The 16,827-nt window shown below is 39.0% G+C and overlaps 1 protein-coding gene across 3 annotated transcripts in view; it reads left to right on the top strand.

Moving 5' to 3' along the window:
- The window catches only part of LOC127454638 (dysferlin-like), a 139,517-nt gene that overhangs the window by 106,232 nt on the left and 16,458 nt on the right, over window positions 1–16,827 (top strand). For all 3 annotated transcript variants that reach the window (XM_051722074.1, XM_051722152.1, XM_051722023.1), the window contains exons 42-51: window positions 1,310–1,438; window positions 3,790–3,945; window positions 4,661–4,752; window positions 5,327–5,497; window positions 5,846–5,988; window positions 8,045–8,184; window positions 8,331–8,419; window positions 8,514–8,609; window positions 8,891–9,032; window positions 13,801–13,900. In XM_051722074.1, the coding sequence (XP_051578034.1) occupies window positions 1,310–1,438; window positions 3,790–3,945; window positions 4,661–4,752; window positions 5,327–5,497; window positions 5,846–5,988; window positions 8,045–8,184; window positions 8,331–8,419; window positions 8,514–8,609; window positions 8,891–9,032; window positions 13,801–13,900 (1,258 nt within the window). The remainder of the gene's footprint in view (window positions 1–1,309; window positions 1,439–3,789; window positions 3,946–4,660; window positions 4,753–5,326; window positions 5,498–5,845; window positions 5,989–8,044; window positions 8,185–8,330; window positions 8,420–8,513; window positions 8,610–8,890; window positions 9,033–13,800; window positions 13,901–16,827) is intronic.

Genomic DNA, 16,827 nt, shown 5'->3' with positions numbered 1-16,827 from the left:
CTAAGATATAATGTAATGCCTAAACGATAGATGTAACAGAGTAACAATGGTGTGTCGAAAGATATCCCATCAGCATGAAATTGCTTCATGGATATTAACAATAACCCTACACTGTAACTGTAGTGACATTATCAGTGCCAAAGCAAAACCTAACATAAGAATGCCAGAAACAGAGGTTGCAGAAACATTGGCTCCACACCAGAACTTCAAAGTTCCGTCGTCCCCCTCGGGAGCACGCATGCCTACTTTTAAGTATTCATTCACCCTTACTCCAGTACACCCCGGCCAACTTCCCACAAGCTTATCCATTTATAATAGAGCCTGTGGCTGCCAGATTCCCAACTTTTCCGATGAATTCATGTCAGGGTTTCCACAGGGGGATAACCAAGTGCCGACAAGGGCTCCGTTACTGACATCATAAGACCATTTCCCCCTCCTCTCATCCCTCAATCTCAGCCTGGTTTGTCAGCGATCTCCCGTCACCACAACTTTCTCTCTCTTCTTCTCTTAGCCATTTTTTCCAACCTTTCCAATCTAATTGTATCTATTAGTCATCTGGCAAGGGCTGGTGTCTTGGGCTACCTGCAAGGCGGGGCTTGATTGTTGGCTGCCACCGTGTGAGTGAATCCTGGGCACCTGGAGGGGTGACAGACGGACACTGTTTTCCTGAAACTTTTGAGATAAGTTGTTATTTTGGGGTAATGGTCCCTTAGGGAGAGATTAGAAGGAGCAAAAGAGACAGATAATTGAAAAAGGTTTGATGTTATGTGTGCAGTATTACATGTTCAGGGTTGTCGGGACCAGGCCTGTGCACAAAGTGAGTCATCTGGACTAACACAGAACCCAGTTTACGATGATTCCTTCATATTCCTGTCACTAAGCTGTCTCCTGGGTGGCCATTTGGACACCATTTAGATGGAGAGTTGTGTGCCACTTGTTATGGTGTTGTGTAATATCACAGCAATGCATATTTTCTTAAGGCACAAGTAATTTTTATGCAATTTATTGCTGCCTTTAAACATTCTCGTAATCAAGAATTTCTGGATCTTTTTACATTAATGGTGCGTTTGAGGTTGTTTGACTTTGCAACTGAAATGTTAAACCCATAATTAAAGATCCCAGAGTCTAAGATTCTTAGCAAAAACTGTTTTGGCTAAAGAAACAATGGACCTATTATCCTTTCAGCCCCGGATCTGATTAAAGTACATTTTCAAAGAACTGGATCTGCATACAAATCATGCATACAAATCATACATCACAACATGCGACATTCACACACACTCATACGCTCCTGTCCTTCCTTTCCCAGGTGTACGACACAGAACTGGAGAAGGTCGAAAGCTTTGAGCAATTTGCTGATTTTTGCCGAACGTTCAGACTTTACTGTGGAAGAACCCAAGACGAGAGTGATGACCCTTCCATTGTTGGAGAGTTCAAGGTAGGGTCATTCATTATCACTCAGCAAGTTCATGAGAAGTGACCTGATCAGTTCAACAACTATCACATGTGCTCCCATTCAGTCTTCATGAAGAAGAACATTCAGACAGTGCCAGATGAAGCAAGAGTTTGGTGTCAATGCTAATTAGCTGAGCTAATGCAGTGATTGGACAATAAAGTAATTTGAATCAGGCCTTCTTTTTAAGTATGTGCTTTGCCAAATTTGCCTTTTGAGCAATTCTATAATTCAGAGCATTCTGTAACACAGAACCAGTAGCTTATGCCATCTTTTCTGCATACTGTCTAGAACTCAAAAATGAGTTTGTGGGTCACTTGTCTCATTGCCTTTTTTAAATAAATTTTTTAGCAGGGCCACCGTTAAGGGGGGACAACTGGATCTTTTGTCTCAGGCCCAGGCTGGAGGGGGCACAGAAATGGTGTTCCATATTGTATATCGCATCCAATCACATTCAGCGGGAGATATAAAAATGGAGACAGAGCGCAAAAGCGAAAGCTGCCGGGGCAGTGCACATTGATGAAAGAACTGTCCGTATCCCACCCAACTAACAACAACTAACTGGAGGGCGGCCCGCTGAATTCGTTTTGTACCGGACCCAAGAATTTCTAACTGCAGCCCTGATTATTAGTAATCATTTTTAATTAATATGGTTCTTGAGTTCTTTTTATGGTCCTTTGGAGATTAAAAAAAAAAGTGTATTGCTTTCTGGGTTCTTTACAGTATTTTTCAGAATAATTTACCAGTTTCCCCAAATTGTATGCAGAAAGCTAATTATCGAATTCTACATTATCAAAATCTTAAAGACGCATGAAAAACTCACGACTTGTTAAAGCTTTACTCCCATCCCTCGAAATCAAACCATCCATCCATCCAGTCAGAATCACACTTATAGTATCATTTATGTTACACAAATTAAGCAGCAATGTAGACACTGTGTTGCAAAAGATAAAACTTTCTCCTAAAAAAAATAAATAAAATCTGACTACATTAACTTACACCCAAATTACATATCTACATTTTGAAATAAAGCAGAAGCATTATACAATGTGAAATGTGTCAGTTTACGGAGAGAAAATGCAACAAATATTATGTCATTGTCAAGTACTGTGGCTTGGTCAGGCTGTTAATTGTTGCCAATTGAAAAACCCCCAAAACAAAACATTTCTTATCCTGCCATTTGGATATGGCCACATAATTCCATCTCTGTAACTGATTCTGGTTCCTTGGCCAAAACTGTGGTGGAAATAGTGCCTGGTATGATGTCAAAACTGTATGTGAGGATTGCTTCAACATGAGTTACTTGTTGATATGGGCTTCAGTCACACATTTTCCATCGCCAGGTGGAATTTTTTTTAGGACATTAAATCTTTTGAATTTAGGAAATTTATGAATGCGTAGTGTAGTGGAACTACTGTAAATGGTGGAAGCTGACATTGTCCCATTTATCTATCAACAGTAAATTCGGAAACAGTTGGTAGACTTTTCTTGAGCTAAACTCACTCTGTGCGCACAGAAATTCGAAACACTGCTCCCAGTGGCCGAAGCAGGAAGTATTTTAAGTAAGGGCACGCGTGAGCTCCAGCTTCTGGGTGAAATGCCCAGAGAGGGGCGTCAAAAGCTAGTTGTAAAGCGAGTTGTTTTAGCTGTAAAGAATGTTATACAGTGAGGAAGAATCCATATTTTATTGCAACCCAAACCCCAACCCTAAATCTAACCGTCAGTGGAGTGAAAATGTAATTTTAGAGGAAAAAATGGAACCTCAGAATTGCAGTCATCACTAATTATGCAAACGCAATTAATTCCTGGACAAGAACCCGACTCTCCTACACTCCTACTCACCTATGCAATGTGCTTCCAGTCACACCATAGGAGAAGGGAAATTCATATTAACTCCTGCAGAAATGTCTTATGGGAGATGGCACTTGTCAGTAACTCGGAATTATGGGGCTGATGCCAGGGTACTAGAACATTCGGAAGCAACAATTCCGAATTCCTGTGTGATCATGTTGCGTGCGGCCTGGGCTCCTATACTGTTCTTCTGGGAATAGATGCTTATTCAAGGCATTGAAGAATTCCAAACCAGTGCTACCAGTGGTACCTTTTTTATTGGGAGCTTTTTGTACTTTTTTTCTTTGAGATTTTAGGAGCTTTTCCCTGGTTTATTTGGATTTCAGATTTTAACAGACTTCTTGTAAGATTTAAGGAAGCTAAATTTGAAGGGTGGAAGTGAAAATTGGGGTTTGACCAGAAGGCTCCAGACAACAGGTCCCCAGAAAATCTAATTGTGTCATAAGTAACACACTTCAACTTCTCTGACTCCTGTCCTTATTTAGGGTTCGTTTAAGATATATCCACTTCCTGATGATCCCGCAGTGGCCACACCCCCACGGCAGTTCTGCAAACTCCCACCAAATAGTATAGAGGAGTGCGTGGTACGTGTGTACATCATACAGGCCTATGGCTTACAGCCCAAAGATGCCAATGGCAAGGTAGGTACAACACAGCTAACCGGTTTTTCAATTTTGTTCTTTTCTATACAGTCAAGTTCCAGTATTAGTGTTTAAACTGAACATCATTGTCTAGAGCTTAATACAATCACATTATCACACATTATGATTTACAGTGTTTGTATAGCATGGGGGTGGGAGAAGTTGTAACAGCAATCCTTTACTTTTCTCACTAGACACATTTTCAAATCTCTGAAGTTTTGTTTTTAAACTTTGTTTTACATCACTTTGAGCTTCATCAGGCAGACAAGTTGTATTAGCCCTCTGCAAAGCCTCTGCAGTGCCAGAGTCATAAGAGAGCAGAGAAATGTCTTATGAAAACATGGAGCCACCCTTTTACCGACAGCCATAAACTCTCAATGGCAGCCCTAGACCTGGCCAATGCGCCACCACTTCTGGCCCACCGTCAGATGGCCTTTCCCTTCATTAGTTGCAAATATGTTAAGATGATGTCCTTTCATCACCTACTCAGGCCAGGAGTTATGATATAGAACATTTCACACATATACTCACACATATAATGCCTATTAAATGACACTGATCATAGAGATCTGATGCGTTTTCCACCATGAGAGCAAAGAGGGGTTGTAATAAAGAGGGTGTGTTGTTTTAGATATTGTTGCCTTATAGTATGTCTGCGCAAGTGTGTGTGACTGTGTTAACACATGCATAACTAGCAATTCTTGTTCTTTCATAGTGTGACCCTTACGTTAAGATCACACTTGGCAAGAAATCAGTCAATGACCACGACAGTTACATACCCTGTACTTTGGACCCCGTCTTTGGAAAGTGAGCATGTCTGTTTCTTTCTCTTACTTATGTACACACACACACACACACACACGTTGGTGCGGCTATAGTTATGAGGACTCTCCATAGACATAATGATTTTTATACTGTACGAACTATAGAGTCTATCCCCTAACCTTAAACCTAACCCTCACAAAAAAACTTTCTGCATTTTTACGTTTTCAAAAAAACATAGTTTAGTATGTGTTTTTTTTTTTTTAAGCGATTTGAATTATAGGGACACTAGAAATGTCCTCATAAACCACATTTATAGCATAATATCCTAGTAATTACCAGTTTGTTACCTAAAAAAATGTCCTCCTAAACCACCCAAACCCGCCCACAAACACACACATACACAGAAACACATCACCACAGAGATCTATACTTATAACTATACCAGCAGGGGTCGCCACACTCAAAATAATGATCCAGCCCTTAATTCTGACATTCTTGACATTATATAAATACAGGATACAAAGTTGATCTGGCGACTGATCAATGACAGAATACGAAGTGTGTGTATAGCTACCTTCATAAAAGCCAAATCCTACCTTTTGCTTCTTTTTTTAAGGATGTTTGAGCTGACATGCAGTTTGCCTCTAGAGAAGGACCTGAAAATCATATTGTATGATTATGACATGCTCTCTAAAGATGAAATAATCGGAGAGACCGTCATCGATCTGGAGAATCGCTTTTTGTCCCGTCATGGTGCTTGTTGTGGCCTGCCACAAACCTACTGTCTGTAAGAAAATCTCTCTTCTGTCCTATTTCCTTTAACTACCACATTATCAATGACAATATAATTTTTTTTTAAAGAAGTGACTTCTGAGTCTTTAATGTGCCAATTACAATTTGCGAGTAATGAATGTGATTGGGACTATTAATGGCAGAGTTCAGAGAATGGATTTTGACTTAACTGTATCTTGATTCCCCTTGTTCTCACATCATGTCCTGTCCTCTACTGACTTTTCTGGAAATAAAAAATATAAATAATTAAGTTTAGTTTTCCAAAAATTTTATTTTTAACTGCTGATAATCTCAACAGCTTTCCAAACAGAATAGAAGTTTTTTGTCTCTGTGCTGGCTTTAGGTCGGGTGTCAACCAGTGGCGAGATCACCTGAAACCTACCCAGTTACTTCATCATCTATGTGAGAGGCGAAACTATAAACTGCCTGTCTACAAGCAGGATCGAGTTTACTTCAGAGGACAGGAATACACCATGGCAGACCTTGGTGAGTGTCCTAAACACACACTCTCACTAGACCTTCTTTCCTACCACTGAATTAATGTTCCTGATATTTGATCATTAATTCTGTGATTGTCGTTCCCAAAAAGTGGCTTCTAAAAGAATTGTGTGCATGAATGCATGTGAGTGTGTATGTACTGTATGAATAAACACAGACATCGTGACCTATCAAATCGGGAGCTTTGGAGCTGCTGAAAGCTTTAGTCACGAGTAAGAGGTAATCAAAGCAGCAGTCTGACTCCATCACATCTTCCGTCATTAAAAAAGCGAGCTGCGCATGAGATTGGCTGCGGTTCAGTGAAACACTGACAAAATAATAACGATATACATTTCGGCTTGTGCCATACATCATATCTGTGTTTGTGGGATCACAGAACTGTTGGGGAGACCCGGTTAGCCATACTTGCCTGGGCGCTATGAGTGGAAAGAATGAGTTGCTCCTCTGTGTGTAGAAAAACAAGTGTGATATTGTAAAGACGAAGGACCTGTGTAAACATACAGCAACTCTGACATAGTCATTCATTCATAGCACATATATCAGTCCTTACCACAGCAACCTGACATCTATTCCTGTTCCTAAAGTATGCCCTCGGGAAGCTAATGCTAAGTAATGCTACAGTAGTTTACTAGTAAGTATTTATTATGTTGATCTTACTCATGTGTAACCTCCATCAAACCCTCCTGCCACATTTGGTTTGACCTCTAAGCCCTTACATGCCTCTTAAAGTCCCATTGGCTGCCTTTCTACCACTGAGATGCCACATAGTGTCTACAGAAAGCCAAGCTGTCCAGCCATTTTCCCTTCCATGACGCTTTGGGACGAGGTCGGCATCAGATTTATGGTGAACTAGCATGCAAGCATGTTCAGCCAAGGTCAACACTGTGCTCCCATGTCTCGCCGCCATGGAACACTACATCTCTTTGTTTGCCCCATGTATCCGCGGCAACCCGCGCGTCAAAGCAATTATCAGGTGGCCATTTTGGGCATCCAACTTCATGGCAGAAATTGTCTTCCTCCACTACGCTCTTTTTTTTTTTTTTTTTTTTTTCTCCTTTCTCCACACTCTGACCATATTTCCCTCTGGGACATGACACGGGGTTTAAAACCATAAACTCAACATTGGGTGTTTATTTTTTTTGCCTTCTCTCTTTTTTGCTTTTTGAAAGAGGGAAATCTCTTCTTAGATCAACAGCAATGAAATCAACGCATCATGTAAGGAATGGGGAAAGATAAACATTTCAAACTATACAAGTGGAATATTTCATGAATGTGTTGTGCACTTATGTTGGCTTTTTTTCTTGTTTCAGTTATGACTTCATAAACCCAATGGCCAATTATTTTTCATATCAAATCAATGTTAAGCTCATTTATGTAATTTTATATGTTAAAATACTTTCTTCTATCCCAGATTAATATGCAAAGACAAGTATAATTAAGTCATTCGAAGGATGATTTCCCAGAAAAATGTTACACTGTGTCTCTGAGGCAATATTAAAACATTCTTCTGTTTGTTTGAGCATCCTGACCACCTGACACAACAACATTGACTCAACTAATAGTGTGGGTTTGGGGTGGGACTATCCGTTTGTTCGACCAATGGAAGACAATAGGAATATTCAAGAAAGCTGTTTAAAAATAAATATTATTTTGGTGCATATAGCTGTAATAGAAAATAAAATTACAATTAATTATTTAATCTTCCATGTCATTTGAGCACTTTTAAGCTAAAAAACATGGACTGTCCTGGAAAATAAGGCCACGTACACACTGGAAAGTTTTGAGAGTGACAACTGCATTTAAATGCGGGAGTGAATCCCCTAAATGCGGTTGCCTTTCCCTTAAATTACCGATCTGTGTGTATACAGGACGGGATTCGGCATTAAATATGGGAGTGACAACAGTTTTTAGCTGCATTGTGTACGTGGGCTTAATGCTTTTGGAATGCCTCTGTATGTTTCACCTGTTGTGTTTTCAACATTAGTTGTAATCTATGTGAATATATGCTACAATGACCTTATGACTGACTACATTTGGCCCTCAGATGAAGGGAAACCTCTTAACCCTCACCTGGGTCTAGTGCAGGAGCGTCTCGCTCTTTTGGTGCTGAGAAGGCAGGGTCTGGTACCCGAGCATGTTGAGACACGACCCCTCTACAGCCCCCTACAGCCGGATATAGAACAGGTAACACAGTCTCCAAAATGTATTAAAAAACAAAAATTATTCTGAAATTCTGAAAAATGTTCTCAAGTAACTTTCTCTCTACTTGCTCATTGTTCATGAGATGCCTTGTCTCTCTTCATTGAGTTGTTTTATATGACAATTCCCAGGGGCGGTTGCAAATGTGGGTGGACCTGTTCCCTAAATCTTTAGGCCCACCAGGGCCTCCATTCAATATTACACCACGCAGAGCCAAAAAGTATGAATGTCACCTTCTTTCATTTCTATATTCACTTTCATTTATTTGCCTTTTTATGCAGAATTGTAATATTCCATGTTTTCTGGTCCCATAGGTACTTCCTGCACTGTATTATATGGAACACAAGAGATGTTATCTTGGATGATGTCAGCGTTACTGGGGAGAAGATGAGTGACATTTATGTGAAAGGGTAAATTGGGGTGTCATAAATTGCTTGTTGGGCTTGTGTATATAAACTTCACTGAGATGAAGTTGTTCTTGTTTCCCATGCCATGGGTCTGTTGCTTGTCTGTTGCCACTGTGACCAATAGTAACAATGGGGTGCAAAAAATATCGATCAGTAGCAACAAACATACAGTTGCAGAGCAACCAGGGCCCCAAGCCATAGGTAAATTGTAAGTAGCATTGCCTTCTAAATGTGTTGGAAATTATGTGTCGGGTAATTGTTAAAGCTATTTTTTTCAATCGTAGCTGGATGCATGGCCATGAAGAGAACAAGCAGAAAACAGATGTGCACTATCGATCACTGGGAGGTGAAGGCAACTTTAATTGGAGGTTTCTCTTCCCCTTCCATTATTTACCTGCTGAACAACTCTGCACCATTAATAAAAAGGTGAGACTTGGGGGGCTGTTTACACCAAACATGTTTTTACATCTATCTGTATTGTTTTTCAATAATTTGCCTATGTAAATATGGAATCTATATGGAATATTGGAATATTATATAAAATTAATAATGACATGGCATGCTGATTAATTAAATTAATCGCAATTAATCGCAATACATCATTATTTGCTAAAAGGTCCCCAAATAAAGATAATTTATATAAATAATGCATAATAATTCAAATATTAAAGCAATATCACACGAGCAAGAGTGAGGTATGGCCCTAAATCAGCACTGCTTTGATTCGGCCACAGACACAAAGCCGCAAGTAATCACAGCCTTGCTGATTTAGGGCCATACAGCATGATAGCGAGTGTGATATTGCTTTTATAAAATAGTTCAAAGAACAAGTAAATAAATGAGGAAAAACTAAGGACTGTCACAAAAAAGCATGTGTGCATGGAACTACTTTCTTAAGCCACAGATCAGTATCTGCCGTTGCTAGTTCAAATGATGCACACAAGCCTCCATAGTAATTAAAAAATGACACCAGAACTAGTAACGATGGCTTGGGCTGTTTCTAACAAGTTATTGGAGAAACAAGGATGTGTGTGTTTGAGAGTGAGAGAGAGTGATTGAGCTTGTGGGATTACCTGCTTTACTGGTTCTTATTCTGTGGTTTTGCAGCTTTTGAGTTTTTTTTTGAGGCACGCTACCACCTATTGATATGGCTCATAAAAACAGATGTACTTCAAGCTTGAATTGCTCGTATGATAATAAAATACGTACTTTTATTACGGAATTTACGTACACGTCAAGGGGCATGATTAATTGCGTAATTTTTTTTACGCGTTATTTTTTATATAATCATACTAAATTCACATGTTAAATCGACAGCACTAATTTTAAGTCACCTTGAGGCCCCCTTGGAAGTTTGCTGACCCCCTGGTTGAGAACCACAGTGCTAGACAGACATCTTTGACCGTCGCACCACGTCTCACTGTTTTTTCAGTGTTTTGTGCAGAAGCGGCATGTTTTTAGATGCCATGTCAAGTAAAAAGAACTTCAACTTTTAAAAACACGCCTCGAGACACTTGCGTTATGTTCTTTTTGTTGCGCTGCATCTAGCTTTTTTGTGCAAGAACGTTTGTACTTAACTGCCCCTTAATCTGCATTTAAAGATTTGATGGAAACAAATAAGTCAATTGAGAAGGATCAAACCAGAGTTTAAATCAAAGGAGAAATCAAACCAGATTTGATTAGTGGTTTAGTTGGTGACTCTAGGCCTGTCAGCATTCATATCTGCATTCATGTCTTTAGCTATGTTGCATAAACTAAAATGCTGGGCCTTGATTGAGTCTGATTAGGTGATCCACAGGTCACCCGTAATTTGCAAAGGCTTTGTAACAACTCCAAAAACTTAGTCTTATGCTCAGGGCTTTCTGTGAACTGGACACATTTTGAAGGATATCACTGCAATTGGCAGGTGTTTAATGCAATGTTTCAAACCTAGATATGTTGCAGGCTGCAGCTGGCAAAGGTCCACTCACTGCACGTGGTACATGAGCAAACTATAAAAGCAAGACAGTCCAGACTTCAGCCAAGTCAGCTCAGGGAAAACAGTTGTGATGGACATGGAACTTATAGTGAGGTTTTGGCAGGCAAGAGATCAGTTATGGTAAGATTGAAGATAGCCGTTCCACCCATTAAACATTGAGCGGCCTATTACAGCAGCTGTCAGAAGATAGATCCACTTTGGCTGGGGTTTGTTGGAAACAGCACACAATAGAACTGATACATAACGAAATTGTCTTGATTCTCTTGCATGAAACAAGGCCTGACAAACAGTGATAGATTGGAAGTAAGTCCTTATTTGCAGTGTTTGTTTTGATGGAGCTGTATGCGGTTGTCAGGCAGGACGAGATGACCGACATGGCCTGTTTACCAGTGAACAGCAGCAGTGCAGCTCTGTGAAGCAGGAGTTCATTATCCTAGCCGTGTTTGTCCACACATCCATCAAGGGTACAGTACGGTGGGAATGTTGTCACGCCAATGGAATCCTGTCTGGCGGTGGGATGCTGAATCAGGGCTGTAGTGGGAGTCACTCTGTGTCTCTCACCCTCTTTCTAATTCTGCTTCACACATTCACACTATAATTTTCTCACTCTGTCTTTCTCAGTCACTGTCTTGGGCTGTGAGTTTATATCTGCCTCTCCATTTCTCCTAGGGGTGGTGTAGTGTAGTGGTTAAAGATCTGGGTTGGTAACTAAAAGGTTGCAGGTTGTAAATTCCACAAGCAAGGCACTTAAAGAATCGTTCACCAAAAATATTATAGTTCTCTCATTTACTCACCCTTGTGCCATCTCAAACTCGTATGATTTTTGTACTTCTCATAAAAATATATTTTTAAGAACATAAAATGTGTTTTTATCTGTACACACGCTCTGGCATGTGTCAAGTGCAAGGATTCAACTTCTCATGAACATACCAAGAAGACTGCAGATGTCAAGTTTTAAAGTTAATAAGGAGTTACATTTTGGTCTGTTTCTCTCCCAAAACCGATTATCACATGAGTTTGAGACATTGTAAGGGTGAGTAAATGATGGCAGAATTAAATTTTTTGGGTGAACTATTGCTTTAACCCTTGGTTGTTTGCAGGGGTTTTCAAACTGGGGTCCGTGGACCCCCAGGGGGGTGCTAGGGGGTACGCAGAAAATTGTCAGAAAAAAAAAAAAAAAGAAAATCACGTTATATAGGGATGCGCAACAAATCGTATTTTAACTGTGATCACTGTTTCTGCCTCTCACAGTTAATTAAGCATAAGCGTCTGCAATATTAGTGAGCTAGAAAACAGAAGTTATCAGCCAGGTAAAGTTGCAAACTGTTACTCATTTTTATTATAGGCTGTGTCTACGGATGACAGACCAAATCACAAACTCTTTTGAAGTCTATTTTTTAACTCAACTAACAAATCAGTTTCACTTTTGAGAACGCGCTGAAATACAGTCGCTGTAGTTTGAGTATCCTATGTCTCGTATGTGCGCCACTTTGATTACACGTGGCTCGCATCAGAAAGATGGAAAATGCTGCCTTCGGAGACTGTATACAGAGGTAGGATGAAAATCAGGTGTCTTTCAAACTGTTCTGAGACCCGTTTCCATAAGAGCTCCATACATTCAACAGCATTAAGATTAGATTCAAAGCGCTTTTGGCTGTTATCAACCAATTAACAGGTCTGTCACATGTACAGTACAGAACAGCTGTGCTCTGAGTTCGGTTTGGGTCGTACGCACTGTTAACGTGCGCTGACTGCGTTAAAAAGCGCTCCAGATTTACTTCAATCGCAAATGTAATTTTAAGTATGTCTGGCCATTACAAGTGCTGAAAAAATCTAAAATAAACCCATGGCACGGGGTTTTGTGGACAGAGATTGGAGCATTTTACCATGTTTGGATGGTGCACCAGAGCCTGTCTAAGCTGTTGTCAACAGAAACAACATACACATCCTGAGCTTTTTTTTTTTTTTTTTGTCAAAATAAAGGCTTGAGACCGGATGGCATTTCCGCCTGCTAAATTATTACAGAAATATATTACTATTGTTTATTGCAATAATAATTATAATAATAATAATAAATTATTTTTTAAAGAGAACTTATGTAAATCATACAGAGTAACACTTACATTGGAAGTAAAGCATGGGCAAAATGTGACTTAATTTTGGTCAAATCATTTACTAGTTTGTAGTTTTACACCTTGTTAAACATGAGAGCTGCTGTTTATTGTAATTTTTATTTTTACATTTTTTTTTTTATTGATATCAGAGTAGTGGCAACAGTATTTTTTGTCCAAATCCTGCAGCCCTGTATTAAAAAAAAATGAAAACAAATTCTCAAAGGGAAGAAAAATTGTGATTTAATAATCATGATTATCATTTTAACCATTATCGTGCAGCCTAACGTTATACGTTATTCAAGGACCCGATAGCAGTCTGGGGGGTCCCTTGTAAGATGATCATCATATTTGCGGATCGTTTGCATCAAAAAGTTTGAAAACCCCTGGTTTAAAGGGACAGTTCACCCAAAAATTTAAATTCTCTCATCATTTACTCACCCTCATGCCATGCCAAGATGACTTTTTCATCTGCAGAACACAAGCGAAGATTTTTAGAAGAATATTTCAGCTCTGTAGGTCCATACAATGCAGGTGAATGGTGACCAGAACTTTAAAGCTTCAAAATGCACATAAAGGCAATTCATATGACAAGTGGTTACATCCATATCTTTGAAAGTGATTGAAGCAACAGTCAAAAGAATGTAAATCGCCAAAACAAAAAGAAGAATGAAAAGGAAGAAAAGGAAGTGAAAGTGGAGATTTATAGTAAAAAATAAGTAAATAAAAAAAAAAAGACATATATATTGATCTGTTTATCACTCTCACCTATCATATCACTTCTGAAGACATGGGTTTAACCAATGGAGTCATAAGCATTACTTTTATGCTGCTTTTATGTGCTTTTTGGAGAGTTCTTTTCAGAGTTCTGGTCACAATTCACTTGTATTGTGAGGACCAGCAGAGCTGAGGTATTCTTCTAAAAATCTTCATTTGTGTTCTGCAGAAAAAGTCAAACACATCTGATATGGCATGAGGGAGAGTAAATTATTAGAGAAAGGGGGGATAGTAAAAGGGATAGCTCACCCAAAAATGAAAAATGCTCTCCTGATTTACTCTCTGTCTGTACCTCTGTCACTCCCACCATGTTTCTCTTTCTCTACAGGAGCATTTTTGGAGTTTGGACAAAGTTGAAACAAAACTGCCTCCTAAGCTTACTATCCAGATTTGGGACAATGACAAGTTCTCCTTTGATGATTTCCTTGGTAAGAACATATGAGATGAAAATCCTGAACCAATGGTCATGCCTTGTGCCAAATTACTCCTCAACTTTCTTCCTCACCTTTACCACCCTCAGCAAATTCAGCCGTGTTAACCTTTCACAACACCACAAAGCTGTTTTTCAAATGTATTTTTCAGCCTTGACATGACACAAGAAAAATGTTCTGTTGGACAGGACCACACTGATAGGACCATGTGTGTGTTTTATTGTCATTAACCTATATTTGAGCCTATACAGCATGTAAATGTGAGCACGGGGAGTTGGTTTAAAAACATTTAAACCTCTTTAACCTGTACCGTTTACACTGTGAGGTTACCCCACACAGTGTTGTGTAGCGTGACCTAGGGTTTGGCGATATGGACCAAAAATTATATCTCGGTATTTTTAGGCTGAATGGCGATACACGATATATATCTCTGTATTTTCTATGAAGTGGACTAAATGTTCAGTTTTAAGTTAAAGCCACATGTGAGATGGTAAATAAAGCTTGCAACACGGTTTGTTTCGGGGCAGAAGACTTTCAGAAGTTTAATACAAACTGCAGTTTATGGCGCTGTTGTAAATGGTGGAAGAGATTTGAAGTGCTTCCACTTTTGGATGCAACCTGTTTATGGCATTCTCTACAGATGATGTGCAGGGCTCGACATTTAGCATTGTGATGTGCTTGTCCTATGGACAAGTAAATTGGTCATTCACTTGTCCGAGTAAAAAAGTTACTTGTCCAGAGAAAAAAGGACATGTATCGGTTACATGCTCAAGTAACATGTCAGAGTTTCTGTTGTATGTTTTCTAAAATTAAGACATGGCAAACCTAATAGTATTATACCGATGCAATCAACTAGATTCTTTGGGACAGAAATGTAAACTGCACTGGGTAGGGGAGGTCATTTAATTTATAACTTCATGTGTGCACAGTAGTCAAATAAAGGAAAGCATTCATCACTATAATTTACAGCAGGGGTGCTCACACTTCTGTGGAATAAGATCTACTTTTCCATCATGTTATTGCAGCAAGATCTACCATACACAATATATACATTTATCACAATACCAAAATTTCAGTAGTCTTTAGTGAAATGTGATGATTTTTGATACCAGCTTCAATACCACAACAAATAATAGCCTAACACTAATTTGTTAATTATAAAATAAGTTCTCAAGTTATTATTCAAGAGTAGTAAACAGTCAGTAATAAAATAACCATAGAGAAAAAAAAACACTATAGGAAAAAAATAATAATACAAATTAAGAAAACAGTGCTTTTTAACAGCTTTAAAAAAAGATTAAGAGTATCAAGTATTCAATTAAACATTCAGAATGAATTTGACATGAAACAACTACTGGTCTTCCCTGTATGAATAATACTTCCATACTAGAGTTATCCACCTTATTTTGCAACGCGGAAGTAAGCAGCGGCTGCATTTCCGGTGAATCTGAGAAAGAAAGCATTGTAAATAACTAGAAGATTATAATACCAGAGTTAGTGATCTGGGCTTATAAACTATCACACAACAACAGGATGTACAGCAGAATTATGTGCCAATGTCTGATAATTTTTTAACGTCAGCATTTATGGTAAAAGAGTAAATAAATAATTCAGTTGTGGTGTTGTATGTACCTGCGTAACCTCTGATGATGCCTTTATTTATTTCCAAAGGCGATGTTGCATAAGCCATGCTGAATGCGAGATCTGCATGTCTGTTTATTATGCACCGCTAAGAAAGTATGCTCTCTGACAAAAATGGAGAGTAAAATGCATTTATTAATTTGCCAAGAAGAAACAAGATGCAGTTTTGGTGCAAAGAAAGTTGAAGCAGCATTTTCCTGGCATCTTCTCTCTGCTGGTTGTGTAAAGTTTGTGGAGGCGTGTCAGACAGCATGGAGGACTGTCCGTGTCATTCATTCTGCCTGTGCAACATTGTGTGATTAAACAATGGCAAAATGTGACTGTAAAACTATATGCGCTCAAAACCAATGAGTTTATGAAAATCTTAATGATAATAATTTATTGCCAGCCTGTAATATAAAGCAGTATAATGTTGTATTTTTGTATAGCTAAAATAGCTGGAAGTGGCTTATACCTGAAGTGGTCCACATTCAAGTTAATAATGGCGGTGCCCTAGTTTTGCTAAAAAATATGGTGGTAAGTTATCCAGCCAAGAGCAGTGTGGTTTTGTTATTTTCTTGTTATTGTTTGATTAATATTAAGGATATATTACAGCGAGGAAGAGTCACGTGACGCCATGCGAGGTGTGAACGGCGAACTCTGCACACTTTGCTAGTTTTTATACTTTTTATGTCATAAACCAGTGAGATTCAATACACCCTGATCCATAACTGTTCTAGGAAGACAATGTAGGGACGCAGATGGTTTTAGATTGGTTTTCTCTTCATTGTAAGAAGATGACTGGGGGTAAGTACTTCAAGATCATTAGGATCTTCAGACATTTTGGTGATGGGTCGATCATTGAGAATTGCCTCAGCTTCACACAGCACAATGTGTAATCCATCATCGAATGTTTGTTGATTCAAAATGGAGGACAACACCCTTCTTACCATTCGGATGATGCGCTCCCATGTGCCACCATGATGTAAAGCTGCAGGTGGATTAAAACTCCATTTAATTCCTTTGTGTGCTAAAACCTTTGTGATTTTTTTTATTGATTTAACTCTGTAAGTGCTCTTCAATCCTTTTCTGTGCTAGTAAAATTTGTTCCATTGTCGGACCTTAAATGATATACTTGTCTTCTGGCTATGAATCATTGCAAAGCATTTATGCAAGAATCAGTGTCCAAGGAGTATGCCACCTCCAAATGAACTACCCTACTGGCCATGCATGTAAAAATTACGCTGTAGCGTTTCACAAAAGTGCGACCTCTTTTTACATCAATTGGGCCCAAGTAATCTTCT

The sequence above is a fragment of the Myxocyprinus asiaticus genome, chromosome 1 (genome assembly GCF_019703515.2).
Source record: "Myxocyprinus asiaticus isolate MX2 ecotype Aquarium Trade chromosome 1, UBuf_Myxa_2, whole genome shotgun sequence".
Taxonomy (NCBI): Eukaryota; Metazoa; Chordata; class Actinopteri; order Cypriniformes; family Catostomidae; genus Myxocyprinus; species Myxocyprinus asiaticus.
The sequence above is the reverse complement of the archived record's forward strand: the minus strand, read 5'-3'. Positions and strand labels throughout refer to the sequence as shown.